This window comes from Lissotriton vulgaris, chromosome 2_1 (genome assembly GCF_964263255.1).
Source record: "Lissotriton vulgaris chromosome 2_1, aLisVul1.2, whole genome shotgun sequence".
Classification (NCBI taxonomy): domain Eukaryota; kingdom Metazoa; phylum Chordata; class Amphibia; order Caudata; family Salamandridae; genus Lissotriton; species Lissotriton vulgaris.
The window spans coordinates 863,174,736-863,195,300 of NC_141687.1; the positions used below are offsets into that span (position 1 = coordinate 863,174,736).

A 20,565-nucleotide genomic window follows, 5' to 3' on the forward strand; every position below is an offset into this window, starting at 1 on the left:
CAGCAGCGCCAGGCGCGTGGCTAGAACCTTAGCAAATATTTTGGCATCCGCATTTATCAAAGAGAGTGGTCTATAAGAACTACATGCATTTGGGGGTTTTCCAGGTTTTAAGATGGTAATAAGCAGCGCCTCCCTCATAGAAGCAGGCACACTACCCACCTCACAGATGTCATCGAAATAGGTAATCAGGTGTGGGACAAGTTTGTCTTTGAATGCTTTATAGAAGCCCACAGTCAGTCCGTCTGCCCCCGGTGCACTACCGGCACGCATACCCTGCAATGCCTCCAAGATCTCATCCTCCAGTATGGGCGTCATTAAAAATTCTCTCTCTGAGTTGGGCAAGAAGGGCATTTTGATGTAGCTGAGTTAATCATCTATTTCCTCCTCAACCTGTAATGATCTAGATTTATAGAGATCAGCATAGTACTCTCTAAATTTTTGAAGGATCTCCTCCTCGTCAGAAATAACCTCCCCTGCAGGTGTAGTTAGTTTTTCAATCACCAATGGTCGCCTATCACTACGCATCATTCTTGCCAAAAGCGAGCCAGGCCTCTCTCCCTCACTGTACGTTCGGGCCGTGGCTTACTTGCTCATATGCTGTACTTCCCTATCTGCCTCCTCGTGATATTCAGCCAGTAATAGTTTGATTTTCGATGCATTTTCAGTATCAGGGTCGTTCTGCAAACTTCCCTCCATGTCCAACAGTTGAGCCTCTAGTTGCTTCAGTCTTTTCCGTATAGTTTTAAGTACACTTGAATGTTTAGACATTGCCATACCCCTGATGTAGACCTTAAATGTGTCCCATACTGTCTGAAAACTATCTACAGATCCCAAGTTCGCCTCGAAGAAGGTGTCTATATCCTCCGCTAGTTCTCCCCTAAGCACATCATCTAGTAGGGAGTAAGGAGGGAACCGCCAGGTGAATGGGGGGATTTTTTTCCCCGGGACTGCTAGTACCAGGAGTATAGGGGAGTGGTCGGAGAGGGTGCGGGGTAGTATCGTGCACCTCTTTATACTATTAAGCAATGCCTGGGATGCTAGCCAGAAGTCTTTTCTTGTGTGAACATTATGATAGGCCGAGCAGTGTGTGTATCCGCCTTTTGTGGGGTGCTTATATCTCCATACGTCAACCAGATCTAATTTAACCAGTTCTGCCTGCATTTGTAAGGCCGAGGCCGCTGGTCTTCGGGCCGGTCCTGCTGACCTATCCAGGTATGGGTCAAATACAAAATTGAAATCACCCCCCCACAGCATTCTAGAACTGACATGTGTTCTGCAATGCGCTGCCAGTGCAGCATAAAACTCAGGGTTATCATAGTTAGGCCCATAAACATTCACCACAACAAGATCGTGCCCTTTACCCATACACCTGGCAATAACATAACGTCCTTTCGGGTCCGTCATGAGGGGCGTTAGTTTAAGTTTGTATTTAGGATTGACCCATGGGACCACCCCTCTGGAGTGTGTTGTGAACCCCGCAACCACACTATGTCCCCCAAACCCATTAGCCAACAGCATCCTACTGTTAAGTGGAAGATGGGTTTCTTGGAGCAGGGCAAGATCGACCTGATGTCTGTTTAAATAATTTAACACTTTCCTGAGCTTACAGTAATCATTTAGCCCCCTCACATTCCACGATAATGTATTCAATGATTGCAAATCAGATACCATATTCACTTCACTTGTATCAGTCATCCCAGCAGTGAGATGGATAGGTGACAGACAGTGTAGTGTCAGCTCTGCAAGTTATCACCGGCAGCTCCGAATCCATTGCTGCAAGCATACAGTAGGTAGAACTAGGAAACACATTGCATGGCATACCCTTAAATACCCCCCCCCAGAACCCTTCCCTTCCCCAGAACACACTCCCCCGAACCCACAGCCGACCACCCCCAACCTGGCCAGACAGTCCTTGTGCACACCCCCCTATCCCCCCTACACTCCCCATGAACAAAACCTGAACCTGTCCCATTGAGGACCATTGGAGCCAAAAGCGCAAGGGCAGAAGTAACCAGAAAAAGCAAATATACATACAACCTCATTGTGCTTTACAAAGTTGCCCCTGCACCATTACCCTATGAGTGTCTATTAACCTGTGCCAACACCCTTCCGACAAAGTTCTACGGTGGGCATCTTCTTCTCCACACTGCAGCCCGCCAATTGGTATTAAAGTTCTCCCAGTATCAGCAATATAATAAACTCTGCATCCGAGTCTTACACCAGTGAACAGATTAACATGTCTTTTGGGGAACCCCTATGTAAAAGAAAGGTCTCACCAGGCCAAGGCAGCACAGGTTCCACAACAGCGCCCACAGGGTCCGCAACTCAACGCGATCCGGTCCAATGTACAAATCGCGTGGAGGGGAGGCTAAAAACTCCCCTACAGCTCAGATCAGTAGTCTAACAAAGGGAAGGGCATACGTCAGTACAGCGTTACTCGTCCTGCTCATCCAGTTGAGTGTCTTCGCCTTGTTCCCCTACTTTACTTCTCGATTCGTTTCTCTGTTCCTTAGACCACTCCTTTAGGGATTTCTGCAGTTCCCTAGGATCGGTAAAGTAATGCGAGTGGCAGCGCCGCATCTCTGTCCCTGTAGTTCAATAGTTTTGCTATTATCGGCCTTGGAGGTGCCCCTGGGCACGGACGAGGGCCCAGCGTGTGGTGTGCTCTTTCCACAATGAACATTGGTGAGAACACATCTTCTCCCAAAAGAGTGACGAGGAGGTTTTCCACGAAGAGTTCAATTTTTCCGGTGTGCGTCGTCTCTGCAACTCCTGTTATACGAATGTTCGAGCGCCTTGAGCGGGCTTCCAAGTCTTCCGACTTATCTTGGATAACCTGAAGGAGCCTGCCAAACTGTTTGCAGTCTTTGTCCCATTCCGTCTGGGCTTCCTCTACTTCAGTTATACGTCTTTCGGACATGTCAAGACGTTCCGCTTGTTTGTCTACCCGCTCTGACATACGATCCATACAGTACGTGAGGGCATCAATTTTGGAGCCGATGGACGCCATGCTGTCCTGTAGGCCCTTCTCCATGGACACCAGCATTTCTCGAATGTCCGCACACAGCGAGGTCTCAGGGGTCCCATCGCGAGGCGATGCTTCAGATATCTGGGTCTCCGGACCCTTTGCTCTCCGGTGATCGAATGGTAGTTTGGACTGGGTCTTGTAGGTCTTACCCATGCTGAGCAGACAGGTCGTCCAAGCTAGGGGAGAACCCCCGACCACGCCGCACCCGGTCTAAGGCAAATACAGGAATACCACTCCAGCAAACCTCACTGAAGCGCTCCACACTCGTCGATCAGTATGCCCTCCACTCTGCTGCTGCTCGATGCGCCATCCCGCCAGAAGTGTTTCCCAAGATGGCGGTGAGGGGGAAGGGGCACAGTACCGATAGAGATGAGGATCGCCAACTCTTCTCAGCCCCAGGTCCTCGTGTCCCTACTATTTGGGTACCAGCGCCCGCTCCGACACCTGTGCGCCCAGGCTCCTGTCCAGTATGAAGTTTATGGAAGCTGAAGATCGGAAGCGCCCACCCGGGAGCGTTCCCACTTCCCAGCAGTTGCAACACGCAGTTATTGATAGCCCACGTCATCGCTGCGAAGAGACTCCACTGCAAGTAGGGTGGGCCGGGGAAACACCGGGGCGGATCCCGCCCGTGATCTCGTGGACTCGGGGAGCTTCAAGGCGGGAAAGCAGAGTTATCACAAACTAGCGTGCCGCCAACGGCTAGGCCCTTGCTAGTGATCCCTCGGTGGGTGGGGGCCGGGGAAACCTATGTGTCCAGGTTTGCTCTGCAGAATGATTGTTCTTACCCCCCTCAGCTAGGGCACTCAAAGCCTGGCCTTAGTTTCTTCCTTGATGTAAGTGTTCCGGTAAGGCCGGGTCCGCCACCGCCCCGTCAGCCGCACGCACTGTTACGTCAGCCGGGCTGCTCTCCAGGAGGGATCGGGGATCGCAGCCTGGTCCGCGGCGATACCCAATCAGGCCAAAATCTCGTCTCTGGATGCCGTAAGGTGCCGGGAAGAGCCTCAGTCGGTATCAGCAAGGTCCCATGGGTCGAAACCTCTTTCGGGCTCTGGGTGACTCAGGCAATAGAGGATATTAAACAGGATTAATATGGGTAATGGCGCGGAGCTCTGCTCCTAGAGGTCCGCCATCAACGCCGGTTAGCTCCACCCCCTCTTTTGTCTCCTTTTTCTGCTTCCCACCCCCGCCGCCTAATAAAAAAAGTTTTGTAGCAATGGCCATCCCTTTTTATGCTCAAGCCTCTAGATCCCAATATAAACTGAGTCTGTATGCATGAATGGACATATCTTGTAAGAGGCTCCTCATTAAGGGTCATAGCTTCTCTTCCTAGAGAAGGCAAACTCAACTTTTACTGTTGGCCATTAAAAGTTTCTATTGCTTTAGTGACAAGTTCCACCTTCATTATGTAGAGGTGGAACACCACTTCCTGAGTAGGTCATTGTACAGAACATATAGGAAGACTGCCTCCAAGTATCTTGAGTCATTAATTAGAGTTGTGTTTATTTTCAAAAAACAATTTTTCTATACTTGGCTGATTTCTTTTTACCTACATGACATTTTGTTTTTGCAGTGAAGCAATGCATTCTGGGAATTGAAGTCCTATTCAGGTGCATTCAAACCAACTAACATTATTAAAAGGGAAACCCAGGCACGATAAATGAAAAACAAGAAGTCAGCTGGTAATTCAGCAGTGGCTCAAAACAACTGAATGCAAAGGTTGCACACTCTGAGGCTCACATTTTCAAGATGTTAAGCACTGTGAACCAAGAAAGTACAACAGCTGCATTCTGTGTACTCATGCACAACACTAAAATACTTTCCAGTCTACCTGTGGTTTCACCCCTTCTCCTCCTTATCCCTGTGGTTTCACCCAGCCCCCAACCTCCAATGTCTTTCGAAGTCTCCCCCTCATCTTGGTTCTAACCTCTCAACCCCCCATGCTGTTCTTTTACGTGTTGAATAGGAGCACAAGCTGCTGTCCAACATAACTTAAAGTAAACTCAAATTTAAAAAGCGCTTTGACGCAGTCAATACTGGCTGCGTCATAGTGTTTTTTTTAAAAAAAGGGAAGTTAAGCCATGTTGGCCAGCAGCCCGCGTTGCTGTGCCACTTGTTTGTGTCCTGATTTGATCCTGAGAGTTCCCTGCCTTCTCTGCATGTACTTTTAGTCCCCACGCAACACTTGCTTGCTCCAAGAGAAGGCCCTTGACTGGACCACATCCTTCCTCTCCAGCAGAACCCAGAGCGTCTGCCTCCTACCCTTCCGATCCGAAGCCACCGACATCATCTGCGGCCTCCCCCAGGGCTCATTCCTCAGGCCGATGCTGTTCAACATCTACATGGCCCCCTCGTACAAGTGGCCCCCAAGCACGACCTCAACATCATCTCCTACGCCGACGACACCCAGCTCATCCTCTCCCTCACCAAAGACCCACACACCGCCAAAACCAACCTCCATGAGGGAATGAAGGCCGTCGCTGACTGGATGAGGAGCAACCGCCTGAAGCTGAACTCGGACAAGAAGGAGGTACTCATCCTCGGACCCACCCCCTCAGCCTGGGATGACTCCTGGTGGCTGACCACACTGGGAACAGCACCAACACCCACCGACCATGCACGCAACCTAGGATTCATCCTCGACTTCTCCCTCTCCATGGCCAAGCAGGTCATCACCGTCTCCTCCACCTGCTACAACACCCTCAGCATGCTCCGCAGGTTCTACAAGTGGATCCCAACCAAAACAAGAAGAACGGTGACACAGGCCCTCGTCAGCAGCAGACTGGACTACGGCAATGCACTCTATGCTGGATTCCCAGTCAAACACCTACAACAAATCTAAAATGCCTCCGCCCGACTAATCGTCAACGTCTCCCGCCGCAACCACATCACCCCCCCACCTGAGAGACCTACACTGGTTCCCCGTCGACAAGAGGATCACCTTCAAGCTCCTCACCCACGCACACAAAGCACTTCACAACGCCGGAGCAGCCTACCTTAACAGCAGACTCAGCTTCTACACCCCCACGTGCCAGCTTTGCTCCGCCAGCTTCACCCTCGCTGCTGTTCCCCTCATCCAATAAACGACCTCCGGTGGCAGATCCTTCTCCTACCTCACAGCCAAGACCTGGAACACCCTCCCTACCCACATATGGCAGACCCAAGACCTACTTGCCTTCAGAAGACTCCTCAAGACCTGGCTCTTCGAGCAGTAGCAGCACCCCCTCCCCTCAGCGCCTTGAGATCCTGACGGGTAAGTAGCTGCTCTACAAGAACTCTGATTGATTGATTGATTGTTTCTGTGTGTCCCTACAAATGCAGCCTCTGCTTAGAACCTGGTCGTGTGTGCCCCTCTGCAGTCCTTCTGTTAACCTTGTGCCTGACCTACAGCCAGTCTAAGTGACCACCACTCCCTACTGCCTATGTCTGTTTGTGTTGCCCTGCCTATCTACCTGCAGCAGATCCCCATCTCTTTCTTTTTGTGGCAAATCACCCTTCTGTAGTTTCCATCATCCTGCAGCTTTTTATGTGCACCTCTTACTGCATCTTCATGTGCTGATGCCCCGTCTTCTGGCCCCCTGGGCATAACCATTCCTCTCTTGCAACCTCAGCATGCCAACGTGCCCAGCCCTTCTTGGTCATCTTTGTGCCTTCCTACCCTTTTAAGAACTTGGTGGACCCCCATCGTACCCTGCACTAGTGTCCCGGACCAAACCCTGATTAGGACAAGAGCTGGTCCACTGTGGCTTAAATAGTCAGTAAAATGCCACAGAGAACACTAGTCTAAAATCCCCTGTCTGCAGCTGCACACTCACTTGGGGCCCTATTTCAGCACAATTAGTGCCACACCAGTGTGCCTTTATCACAGCTCCACATATTACTCCTTTCTGCCTTTCATCCCGACACCAGGGGCCTGTGACAACATCTGAACCCACCTGCTTGGGGCAATAATACATACTTTACTCTTAGTAGGTCGCTTGCCCATGCATTTTATTGTTGCACCATTTTGTTCTACCTGGCTCAGCCAATTGTAATGTTGTCCCTTATTCTCGTACAGTATTCCACAGAGAGTAAGGTATTATTATTTTCATTACACCTATCAGTGAGCATACACTCCTTTTGCATGGCACAACAAAAATAGGGCAAGGCGAGATAACATCTGGATCCGAGACCTGAAAGAGGGAGCAGAAGGGACAGACCTTGAAGCATTCCTCAAAGGTCTCTTTGCTGGAATTGTCAGCCCGCGCCCAATGAAGATTAAACTAGAATGAGTGCACCGAGTGGGGGGCCAGACCAACGGAGATTGACGACGGACGCGTGGTGTCTTAGCGAAATTCCACTCCTACATGGTTTCTCCCCCCACCCAAATCCGACAATCTCTAAGTACTCCTGATCTCCATCCTGACAGCAGAGTCCAAACACTATGTCCGACGTAGAGCTGATCCGTTCAGCTATCGAGGAGATCAGCCTTTGTTTATCCTCTGACCATCACCTATCCAGCCGGACTTTGGGCACAGTTTTTCTCTCCATCTTCCTGTCTCACCCCCCTCATCGTATTTATGTAACTCTGCTTTTTTTCCTTGTCTCCTATCTATCTATATGTTCCAATTTAGCACTCTTTCTTTGTCCTACTTTCTTTACTCCTATCCCCTCTCACCTAAATCTTTCCCCTTGCCCGCTACACCGCCTAGCCCCCTGTCCTTTTGTGCCCTTTGACTAAGCACTCCTTCACCCCTTGTTGTAGAAAGATCCAATATTTATACTCTGGAGTCTCAGCGAACCCGCTGAGAGAGTCCACATCGCCTAGGGAGCCATTCACAGTTGAGGTATGGTATGGCACCCCTTGCCAAAGCACTACCTCTCCTCTTTTTGGGGAAGGATCCAGTATGCAGGCCTTGGAGTCTCAGAGACCCCTCTGAGAGAGTCCACTGCATATAGGGAGCCTCTTGCAACAGAGATGGGGAAATGATACCACTTCCCCTGGGATCAGCGCTTACTGGACTTTGGACCCAGCTCTGACTCGTATACCGGTTTGTGTCCCCGTCACCCCTCCCTCCACTTTCCATGCTGTGCCTCTCACCCTCCCCTCCTCTTCCCTCCTCTCCTGAATCTCTCCCCTTGCCTGCTTTTACCCTTGCATACATGTCCTTTTTGTTTGTCTCTACCTTACTTGTCACTATGTTGCCAGGCTCTAATAACTGTCTAACCCTTGTAACAGTGTAACCTGCAATTATGGTCCGATACTCATGTAAAGCACTCGGATACCTTCGGTTCTAGCCAGCGCTATATAAAACCTTTAAAATAAATAAAATACCTTTTGGCATTCATGTACCCTTGTTCAAATAGTAGTTTAACATATCACTTTTACACCTGCTCACCAAGCTAAAACTTACAACAAAAAATATATGATTAATATTCACATAGGTGAATCCTGTTGCATTTACCAATGCCTGTCCATTAAATGTTTGCGAAAGGGGGCGTGGCCTGAGTTATCAAGATGGCGGTCGCACTCTAAAAGTGCTCCGGACCCCCCATCCGTCCTCCGTCCTACATCCGCCCTCAGCACCTTCGCCGGCCCGATCCTTCCTGGCTGCGAGGCGCGCAACATGGCGGCCCCCATCTGAGCCGGCGGGGCGATCTGGCACTGGGGGACCTGCTCGGCGATTCCGAACTGCTTGGCAGGCTCCCCATTCCCGCCGGGTGGGTGGAGCCGCTGCGGTGTCCTGCTCCCTGCCGGGACCCACCCTGCTGGACACGAGGCCCTCCCCGAGGCCGCCGGCCGGACCTGCCAAGCCCGAGGACGAGGCGCGGCACCTGAGGCCCGTGATGCCTGTGGAGGCGTCCTATCCGGGTTGCTGTACCGGCGTGTGGCTCCCAGCGAGGCAGGCCCTGACCCTGCTGCGACATCGGCTGGCATTGCTCCTACGGGATGTGGTGACCAGAGGCTGCTGTGGGCCCTGGAGGAGGGGGAAAGCTTGAGTCAGACCAGGGGTCCCCCCTTGAGCCTCGCCCGTGTGCTGGTAGAGCGGGCTGGGAGGCCTGGGGCTCCGTACATTCCGCCAGCACTGACAGCCCCCCTGCGGACGTCCCGCCTGAGCCGCTGAGGAGGCGTGTGGACCCTGTGAGACCGGCCCTGGATCTGCTGCGATGTCGCCTCATCGGTGGGTCCTGCCCCATAGCCTGAGGTGGCCAGGGGCAGCTACAGTCCCTCGGAGGTGAGGAGAGACTTGAGGCGGGACAGAGGGCTCCCCGTTGGCCTCGCCCATGCGCCGCTCGAGCGGACTGGGAGGCCCGGGAGCCCCGGGCGCGCAGCCGGCAAAGTCGGCCCCCCACCCAGCCATTGACTTTCTCCCCCGGCGCCTTGGGATCCTGAGGGTGTTCAGCCGGCGGGCGCATCAAACTGGCTGGATGCCTGCCTCCTGGACTTGCTCTCCACGGGCTCAGAGGCCCCGGGACACCTTGCCCGCCCACCATCGCTGCCACTGAAACCTTTCCTGCCCAATACCTGAGTCTTTGGAGGTGTGGGAACTGTGGCGGGCGTTGTGGCCGTGGACCACCTTGCTGGGGCCTCGCTCTGCTTTTATTGAAGGCTGACCGAGTCCCGCAGTTGACCGGCGCCTCACCCTGATGGACCGCTCGCTCTGTCCCTTGCTGTACGAAGAGCGACGTCCCCCCTTCTTTCCCCCTGTCTCCCTGCTCTCTGGACATCGCCGCCTGGGCCGCAAGAGGAAGCCTGGAGGACTGCGGCCTGCAGCAGATCTGTCGCGCCACAATTGGACCCCGAGGACTCCGAATCCTCTGGGAAGCCGGGAGGCTTGACCTTCTGGAGTGAGCTCTTGGGACTAAACCTCCCCCTACCCACCGGCATCCGCCTCGCTGCAACCATGGGCAGGGGGAAGACCACACAGAATCCGGTTCCCCCGACCCAGATGCAGATGGCCCAGTTAACTACAACAGGCCAAGAATCCAGTACCGGCCTCCCGCCTCCGCAAGGTGCCGAGGGGGGGATTAGTCCACAATCCTCCAGGCAATCAGCACATCCCAGGCCTCCGTGGAAAACAAGATTGGAGAGGTGAGGGTGGATGTGGCCCTTATCCGACAGGACCTCCGAAACGCCACGCCACGAATCACGGAGGCGGAGTCTAGGATTTCCACATTGGAGGATGACCTGACCTTCCTGAAAACCCAGGTGGCCGGTTTTCAGATGCTGACGTCGGAGCTCCATCACAGGGCGGAGGACGCCGAAAATCGGGCTCGCAGAAACAACTTGCACCTCCTGGGATTTCCGCAGGGAGTGGAACGGGGATCCACCGCTGTCTTCCTTGAAGCCTGGATCCGCTCCTGGATTCCTGCAGAGAAGCTCTTCCCCTGGTTCGTAATAGAACGGGCCCATTGTTTACTGGTGCCCAAACCACCTCCTGGAGCCCCGGCTCGCCCCTTCATTCTTGGCATCTTCAATTTCCGGGATAGGGATGCCTTCCTGGGGGCCACCAGGGACCTGGGACTCCTGCTTTTCCAGAACTCTAAAATAATGATCTTCACGGACTACTCCAGAGAGGTCCAGTCCCAGCGGAGGTCTTATGACGAGGTCAAACAGAAGCTCAGGGCAATGGGGCTGCGGTACGGTCTTCTCTTCCCGGTTCGCCTTAAGCTCCTATTCCAAGACACGCCCTTCTTCTTTGACAGCCCACAGGCGGCATGGACCTGGCTTACAGAGGAGCACCCTCCCCTACCTCGGCAGGCCCAGGAGGCCCATGGCCCACCTGACCCACAAATTGCCCAAGCCAAGTGCCACTGCACCAGATCCCGCAGGCAGGCCGCCTACGGGAGGGGGCCTCTCACTCCCCGGGGGAGAGGTCCCAGCAGACCCGTCTCTGCACATGAGTCAAGACGTCCCCCCCTCTAATGACTCACCCTCCTTGGCCGTCATTGATGGGGCCTCTGCCTCGGGTGCGAGCCTACGGAAGGCAAGATCGGACTCGGACTTGTCCGGCAGCCCTGTGATCCGTGGAAACCTGAATGATGTGGAGGTCTGAACCAATGTCACCTAATGTCTGGTCTTTGCTGACTGAGACTGACCTGCCGGGTCTGCTCAGATCATCCGTCGGCGCCTTGCTCGCTGCCTGAGGAACTGGCTACCCGGGGAGGGTCCCCGTGGGGATACAGGCCCGAACAATCTACGCTCCCCTACTTTGTGCCCTTGCTCTGTCTTCTTATTCTCCTTTATATCACATTTTCTCAGCCATTTGTGAGACTGCTCCTGGCACCTTGACTCACATTCACCTTTGAAGCTCTAGTGTTTAAAGCTGTTGGCATTTATCTGTTCATACGGAGGGGGTCCTCCTTAGCAAACCCTTGACTGGCGCTACTGCTCCCTACTAACCGTTTTAAGTTTAGTACCTTTGCCCTAGCGGGGTTGTTCTTGGTTGTTTGGACTTAGGGGCGATAGATGCTTCCTGTTTTGAAGTGTAGGGTGGGGGAGTTGGTGGGTACGGGGGGGAGAGAGATGTTGGCTCCCATTGGTTTGTTGTTTTCAGCCGCCTACGGGCCGCTTTTTGGTTCAGCTCTGCTTAGCCGCTCCTCGGCCATTTTTGGCGCTACCTGCGGGTGGCTGGTTGCAGCTCTTCTTTTTGATGAAATGTGGTGGGTAGGTCCACGCCTGACACACACCTCCTGTTGCCCCATACTTTGGTATTTTCGGCCGCCTACGGACCGCCATGGGGGGCGGCTGCGGGCGGTCGCCCCCCCTTGCTCCATCCTCGGACCTCCAGCGCTCCTGCTCTGCTAACTACCATGGACAGTCTCTTCCTGCCTCTGTGCGGCGCTGCTGGCCCCCATTTCTGGGTGCGCTATCTGGTGATCCCATGCTCCCCTACATCTTCCCCTCCCCCCAATGGCGTACATGCTGATTAGGCCCCTCCACGTTCTCTCCTGGAACGTTAATGGTCTCCTGGACCGCATCAAACGCACAGCCATTTTCCGGGCGGCCCACCGCCATGCGGCGGCGTCCTTCTTCTCCAAGAGACTCACCTCTTAGGCATGCAATGTAATTTCCTGGCCCGATACGGCTTTGCGACGGTTTGGCACTCTGGGTTTATGTGCATGATCCCGAGGAGTAGCGATCCTGCTCAGGAGAGGCCTTCCCGTTACCCTGGCCAAGGCATACACTGACCCACAGGGGTGCTATGTGGCGATATCGGGCATGGGGGAGGGGTGCCCTCTAAACAACCTGAATCTCTACATTCTGCCCGCCCTCCTGCTCCCGACGCTTCGGTGCCTTACACAAGTTATTTCCTCCCTTCCGCGTGGCCTCACAGTGGTTGGAGGTGACTTTAACGCTGTCATGCAGCCCCACCGTGACGCGAACGGGACTCCGTCCGCGATCCGGATTTCCTCTGCTGCTACTCTGTTGAGCTGGGCCTCGGCTCTGGGGCTCTGTGACACATGGCGAGTCTGAAATCCCCGCAAAGCACAATACACCCATACGTCAGCCTCCCACCGGACCCACTTCCGCATCGACCTTCTCCTGCTTCCGGCCACTGACTGCCGCCTGGTCTTGGGAGCGCTTATTTTACCCAGGGGACTGTCCGACCATTCCCCCGTCTCCCTCCGGCTTTGCTCTGCCCCGACGGGTCCGTGGGCGGTCTGGCGTCTCAACGCTTGTTTCCTGCAGGACCATACGCTGGTCGACACGCTCGGACAAGAACTAACCCACTACTTCTCGACCAACGAGGGTTCAGTTCCCTCACCAGGGACCCTGTGGGAGGCTGGTAAGGCGGTGATTCGTGGGGTGGCGAGGGGGCTTGTACATGACAAGCGGGCAAACCAACTGGCCCGACTCGCGGAATTGGAGTCCCAGGCCACGCGACTGGAGGCAGAGCAAACCTCCGCTGGGCGCGCGAACCCCACCCAGCAGCTGGAGCTGATTCAGAAAGAAATCCACCAGATCTCATTGGACTCGGCCCAAATGTTGTGGCGGTCGAGGTGGTGCGGGTGTATGGCTGGGGGGACAAAAATGGCAAACTCCTCCATAACTTGGTCTCTTATCCCAAAATCCATCGCAATATTCCAGAGGTTCGTGCTCCAGACGGCACCCTCCAGGTGACCTCCGTGGCCATAGCTAGAACCTTTGCAAACTTTTACACGCGCCTCTACGTGGCGCAGACGCGCCCCTGACCTCCCTCCTGGACGGGGCTAGTGCCCAGCTCCCCTCTCTCACTTCTGAATCCGCAGAAGCCCTAGAGTGACCCTTTACCTTAGACGAGGTTCTGGAGGCCATCCCCCTTCTCCACTCTGGCAAGACGCCCAGCCTGGACGGGTACCCGCAAGAGTATTACGCTGCCTTCCGAGATATCCTGGCTCCCAGCTTTTTGATCCTCTTCCGGCATGTGGCGAAGAATGGCTCCTTCCCCCCTGAATCGGACCTGGCCCCGATAGTGGTCATCCCCAAGACCCAGCCACCCTCCACGAGCTGCACGGGCTACCGTCCAATCTCATTTATCAACACCGAGATCAAGCTCTTTGCGACGATACTGGCCTAGAGGCTTAAGCCTCTCCTGCAGGATCTAGTTCATCCTGACCAATGCGGCTTCATGCCGGCCAGGGGCACCCGTCATTAAATCCACCACCTTCACTTGACCTTGTCCCACCCACCGTGCCCACCTGTCCCCATATCTGGCCCTCCTTTTTCTCGACTTCGAGAAGGCCTTTGTGGGCTGGGACTATCTGCAGGACGTGCTGAAGGCGATGGGCTTCAGCCCGCTGTTTTGCCGCCTTATCAAGGTCCTCTACGCCAGCCCTAGGGCCCGAGTGCTTGTCAACAGGACTCTCTCCGAGGCTTTTCCGATCTGCAGAGGTACGCACCAGGGGTGTCCCCTCTCCCCACTCCTGTTTACGCTAGCAATGGAGCCCCTGGCGGTGCTCATCCGGCAGGTCCCCCTTGTCCAGGGATGGGCCTGGAACGAGAGCCATGTAGACAAAATAGCCATCTACGCTGACGACGTGCTCCTATACTTGGCGGATCCTGTGAATTCGGGGCCCCAGGTGCCTGCAGATCCTCGTGGACTTCGAAAGGGTTTCCGAGGTCCTGCTCAACGCGGCCAAATCCACACTAGTCCCATTGCATCCCTCAAGGGAATGCTTTGACTGGCAGTCATCTATTCACCTTAGACACCTCTCGGTTAAATATTTAGGAATATGGGTGGCCCTCCTGCCGGAACTTGAGTGGACGTTGAATATCACACCCCTGGTGACCCGGATGAAGGCGGACCTTAAAAAAGGCAAACCCTTCCCCTCAACCCCTTAGGACGAAGCGCTCTGTTTAAAATGATGGTCCTCCCCCACTTCCTCTACATCCTACAAAACATCTCTATCCCCCTCTCCCGCACCTGGTCCTCTGGGGAGGCGGACGACCACGGATGTCACTGGCGTACAACCGCATCCCCCCCTACGATGGGGGCCTGGAGGTGACCCACCTTTACCTCTACTACCTTGCCACTAAACTGATAGTATCCACGACTGATACGCGGGCGGCTGGTCCGACCCAGCGTACAGCATGGAGCTTGAGGCTACGGACTTTCCACAGATCCAGGCGTTCCTATACGGAAGCCCTGTGCCACAGACCATAACGCCCATCACAAGAATGGTCCTCCTGGCCTGGCGTGCTGCCCTGCACCACGCGGGGTGGGACCGTAAACTCACTCGTCAGACACCGCTCTGGCATGGCACCTGGCTCCGGGAGGTTGCATCCCTGAATGGATTCCGCCGCTGGGATCTCATTGGCATCTCGGTCCTTGGCGATGTCTGGGTGGGAGACCATATCTGTGCCTTTGAAGATCTGCAGCAGCGCCATGCCCTACCCCATGCCCAACACTTTCAATATCTGCAGTTGCGCCACTCCATCCACACACATCTCCCCTCACCAGTTAACCTCACGGAGTTCAGCCCGGTGGAGGCCCAGGTCATGATGGGGAACCTGAGTAAGGGAGGAGTGTCCCGCATTTATCACTCCCTAGTAAATAATGACCCTGCGTCCTAAGATAAGCTGCATGCTCGGTGGGAAGGTTGGATGGGCCCCCTAGAGGAGGCAGATTGGAGGGATGCCCTTATGGCTCCCAAAACTCTGACCACGTCCTCCAGGCTTCGCCTGGTGCAGATATACTACTTACACGCGGTCTACCTCACCCCGAGCGACTCTTCCGTGCCCATTTGCAACCCTCCCCAGACTGCCCGAAATGCGGTTCATCCCCCGTTGATTTCTACCACATGGTGTGGCTCTGCCCGGTGCTGTGGAGGTTCTGGAGGGGGGTGGAGCGGGAGCTCACACAAGAGCTATATATGGGAGGTACCACATGACCCGTTGCGGATGCTGTTGGGGATCTTTGATGCAAAAAAACACAAAGAGTCCCTAGTTGGTGGGGGTATATACCCTACAGCGTAGACTGACCCAACCAAAAGGCTCTAAGGGTAGCTACGTTGTCAAGGACAAGATAGTCTTTAGCATAACATACACATAATTTACAAATAATTTACAAATACAGGCTAACAGTCAGTATAGGAACCCTGTCTACAAAGCACCACATTAATTAGGAAACTATAATCTTTACCAGTGTAAAAAACAATTTATTAAAAGCAATACAGTTTAAATTCGCATTCATAAAACAATTATACATTCAAACATTAAAAAACCAAAGAGTCGACGCGGCGTTTCGGTGTCTTGTTTCGATGATAACACCTTCTTCAGGACAGGGATCTTTGATGGCCTTGATGGTTCCAGAATGGACAAGCATCTATTGGGAACAGCGGTGGCTGTACTTGATGTTGGACTGGAGTGGACCGGCCCTGTCTACTTCTCTTATTGATTCAGATCCACTGAATATGTTGGTTTGTGAGCTGTAACCAATGAATTCTATTCTACTGTTTTATATACCTAATAAAGTTGATTATCAAAAAAAAAAAGTTTGCGAAAGGTTGTATTTGAAACTGCACCATGCGTGCAGAGACCCAGATTGCCGATAGAGGAAGTGGGAATGGACAGACTGGAGGACCAATTGCATAAGTGCACTGTATTCTGGGGAGAGTTTATAAGTTCTGCACGCTGGGAGGTTTCAGATTTACATAAGATTGCATGTGCCCTAGAAAATGAGGGATAGTGAGCAGGCTCGCGAGAGAAGAGCACTACTGTCTGTCTAATAATAATCTTTAAACCCAATGTTGTGTTCTGTGGAGGCATGGTGTACGCAGAAGACCAGAAGAGGCAAGGGTTTTTTAGTTACAATGACCTCCAAAAATCTGCATATGAACTAGCTGCACCCATGGATATTTTATTTAATTTTTTCATTTATTTTTATGATTATTTGTCACTGTTCAGTGCATTTGACAACCTCAAGCAGGAGAGCATTGTTGCAGGACATTTATAAACGTAAGTAGTCCTAATATATTCTCTGGCTTCAGAAACCTGATGTAGGATCCACAATAGAGTCAGATGGAGAGAATGGGCTCCTACGTGTGATCCTGCCAATTTCGGGGGTACACCAGTGGACAACTCAACAATTAACCCATAACCCAGTAGGGGTTAAATTATACAACAAGTGATAGATGGAATTCTTGAATTAATCTTAGCCACTGGTAATCACTCAGGTTAGATTTCAGTCCATTGTTATTTTGCACACTATGCCACCTCAGTATAGACTGAAGCCACATGCTGATCAGTCTTGATCCTGCTCCAATGGGAAAAGTCCAGCCTAAACTGCCAGACTAGGTCTTCCCTGAACTAGGACCAGCTTCACTCTAGTTAGGGCTCATCAGCCAGGTACAGCTTGGTTCCAGTTACACAGTGAACACGGAACCCAAGTCTGGGCATACCTGTCTCACTAAGAGCACAAAAAACAAAGAGGTGGATGAAATACTTGAATAAATCTCAGCCACAGGCAACTGCTCTGGGCGGCATCTGGGCGGCATCCTAATCCATTGCTTTTCACCCACCAATCCACCTTAATCCACCTTAATCAGTCGGGACCCTGCTCCAATGGGAACAGTCCAGCCTGTGGCTGGGTAAACCTGAGGTAGCATGGTGTGCTATATAACAATGGACTGGGATGCATTCCTGTGTAATTACCAGTGGCTGAAATCCATTCAGGCATTCCATCCATCACATTCTTGTGCCCTGTAAAGGATTGGGCAGACGTAGAAGCACTGCATAGGTTGCCTGAAGTGTGGTCATGGCTGGATGCCACTTGAGCGGTCCTGCACACTGAGCACGTGAGGAGCAGACGTGCCAATGAGGAGACAATGTTTGTTTACAAAGTAAATGAAGACTGTGGACAAATGCAGGAAGAGGAAGTCAACCTAAACCAGATAGAGAACAGCTTTGTACAGGCACGGTGCATACTCTCCAGAACAGGGAGGGAGCTTTTCTGTCACAAATGTCCTAACCCCAGCAACAAGCCCACTTCCTCTGGGATTTCTAAACACAACATTTCTCATTTCTCCCCAGGCTCGCCCAAATGAAGTTCACACACTTCCTTCTATCACAACATTTCTCAAAGTACTCTCCCATGTTGATAGTAGCAGTCAATTTATGTACAAAAAGTATTCCATATTATTTGTCCAGCAGTTTTGGGTGCTTAATTTCTATTAGTATGCCTGGAAGGTTTTCCAGGCTCACTACTGCCAATGTCTGCACATTCCAAAAGGTAGCACATTTATATAAGGAATATTTCTGTGGGTACGATTTGCTACTTTTTGGGTAGCCCAGTACCTATATATAGTTAAGATCCCATCTATAAAAATAAACAAGTTAAACCCTCTTATTGGAATGAGAATGACAAGAAAAACAGACAGAGCAGACGTGACTCAGGGGCCCGAGAGACCCAACTACCAAGCAAAAAATGCATTTGAGGAGAGCCACACTCCAAACAACCCCGCTGAAGCTATGCTCCCACCCGGTCAGGAAGGTCTTCCTGGGAACTCACGACTGTGGTCTCATACAACACAATGATCTAGAGATCCTGGCCTGGGATCACTTATTCTAAATGTATTTTCAATGCACATACTTCATCTCTGCTGCAAGACGCCTTGATGGTAGAGTTGGCAAATCGGCGCATGTGGGCAGGGCTCCATGTTTCTAGTTCTCGCCTTTTACAAATTGTTTTATCAAGTGACTGCCGGCCCCATGCACCAAGCACCAGTCGCAAATAGAGGAGGGCACACAGGCAAATTTGTAGTTCGGGCTGAGCTGGAGTCGAGCAATGGGTCTGGCTTAGCTCCAGGAGTCCATGCATGAGGTGAGCCATTAAAACGTTTGCCATGAACATCATGCAAAAACCTTATGCAAAAATATGACATAATTTCTTCAAAATTCAAAAAAGTGTATTTCTTTAACATACACAGCGTTTCACCTTTGTACATCAGATTGCATGGCTGCACGGATAGACATTTATTAGAAGTAAACGTTTTTAGAAACATTCATGACTCACACCCCCAACATCAATGCCATTAGTGAATTGAGGCATGTCAGTAGTCAAGTAAGCCCTAAACATGGTGTAGATTCTTATTATAGAATGAGCAACTTTATAGTGTATTAATTCAAATATTAGAGGTGCTTGTACAGCACACATCTGAAATTAAGTATGTAAAAGTGTGCTCATATGTGATAATAAAGAAAAGGAAACTATGTGAAATTAAATATTTACCTAGGATCACATCATTTGAACAAGAAGGCAAGACGGTATTGAGTCCAGGATAACTTGTTTCACATTTAAGTCACCATATGGTCTCTCTGTCTCTCTCAACACAGAGATGGAAGTCCCGATTCAGGGAGCCCGGCCCCAGCTACCAAGCCAAGAGTGCATTTATTTGGAAGGGAGGGGGGTCACTCCCGAACCACACAACCAAAGCTGCATCCCTGACTATACAGAACACAATGCCTGACGTTTGCAGCAAGTGAGCGTTTTGAGTAGAGAGTGCTCTGCTATCCACTAGTCTCAAAGGATATAACATTTACAGTCATGCACTGAGGGGGCAATGGCAGACAAAATCCCCATCAGCATGTAGTGTGACTTCACTCTCCCAAGTTAAAAATGTTCCAGTCACCACTGAAACTTATCAGAACTTGTTCATAGAAACTGGGGTGGATGTGTCCCACAATACATGACCGGGCACCCACAAAGAATGCTTCTTTGGGCATTGGACATCTCACCTCTATATCTTTGTCCAGCTGCTTCCTGGTCTCCAAGAAGCTCTGCAGTACCCGGTCATCATCGGCCTCCATGCGTGACAAGTCACCAGGGGAGCACCTCAGGTTCTTTTCATCAATCATCTATCCCCAGGTCTACTCAAACGGTGTAGGAGAGGTAGGGACGGTTGTTGCTGTGAAGGAAGTATGAGAAGACAAAAAAGAGAGCGGATTAGCCAACATGAAATGTCAGTAAATTACATACTTGCTGCTGAGAATGTCTCTGCCCAGCAGGTCACACATCTTAATTCTGTTGAGTACAACCCATCCCATTCAACGCTTCCATCCATTGAAGCGGGTACATTGAGTATCATTATATTTCAAACCAGCAACACCTGAATTATTGTGGTTTAAGATAGGAAAACTGCAATATGAATCACTGAATAAAGAAAAAAATATTACTATTGTTTTTTTCTACCTTGCAATAAAACCCTTATGAATCCAACTAAAATAAGTCTACCTAGGAAAGCTATAATTTTATTTGATTTAGTTTTCTTACGAAAAAAACAAATTTATACATGATAACATTTCAATTTTTGCTAAAAGAGATTGTCACATTAATATAATTTTAAAAAAGACTTTAAAAAGTTATACAGTTTAATACACACAAATTCATTGGGTGGATCATTGGAGAGGGAAATCAACATCTGGACCGAATTTATATTACATTTTGTTTTGATCGGGTTAATGTATCTGTTCCTAGCTGCTACCACAATCTCGCTTGGACATACAAACAGAACATGTTCTAGATCTTGCACCCCACCTTTACATAAGTCACAGAGATTCATCTCTCCTTGATTTGATGACCACTTACAAGTGTATGATTTCAGCGGTAATATTCCTAGCCGTACTTGAAGAATAGCTCGCCTTACTCCATGATTTAGATTAAAAAAGATATATGGTTGCATTTTTTTAAAAGTTATAGTGTCCGCGTACTGTTTGTACATTGAGAGCCTGGAGCAGTGTTAACCCCTTCGCTGCGGCGGCTATTCCGCCGCAGCGCTAAAGGGGCGGGGCGGCCGCGCGGCCGCCGCATGCTGGTGACAGAACCGCTCCGTCACCAGCTACAGTTGAGCTGTGCTGGTGACGGAGCGGTTCCTTCATGACCCGCCCCGCTCTTTAGAACTCCCGCGCAGGCGTGAAATCAGCACCGCGCAGGCGCGGCGGCCGGGCCATGACGGAACCGCTCCGTCATCAGCACAGCTCAACTGTAGCTGATGACGGAGCGGTTCCGTCATCAGCATGGAAGGGGTAAAATATCCAGTTCCATGCTTAGCCTTGGTATTAAGTGCTTCAAGCAGAGTTT

At 51.5% G+C, this 20,565-nt stretch overlaps 1 protein-coding gene across 1 annotated transcript in view; it reads right to left on the minus strand.

The window, feature by feature from the left end:
• LOC147731310 (putative methyltransferase DDB_G0268948) overlaps positions 1–19,343 on the minus strand; it is a 599,606-nt gene extending 580,263 nt beyond the window's left edge. The window contains exon 1 of the mRNA XM_086958721.1: positions 19,224–19,343. Within this exon, the coding sequence (XP_086814847.1) occupies positions 19,224–19,343 (120 nt within the window). The remainder of the gene's footprint in view (positions 1–19,223) is intronic.
• Between the last annotated feature and the right edge of the window lie 1,222 nt (positions 19,344–20,565).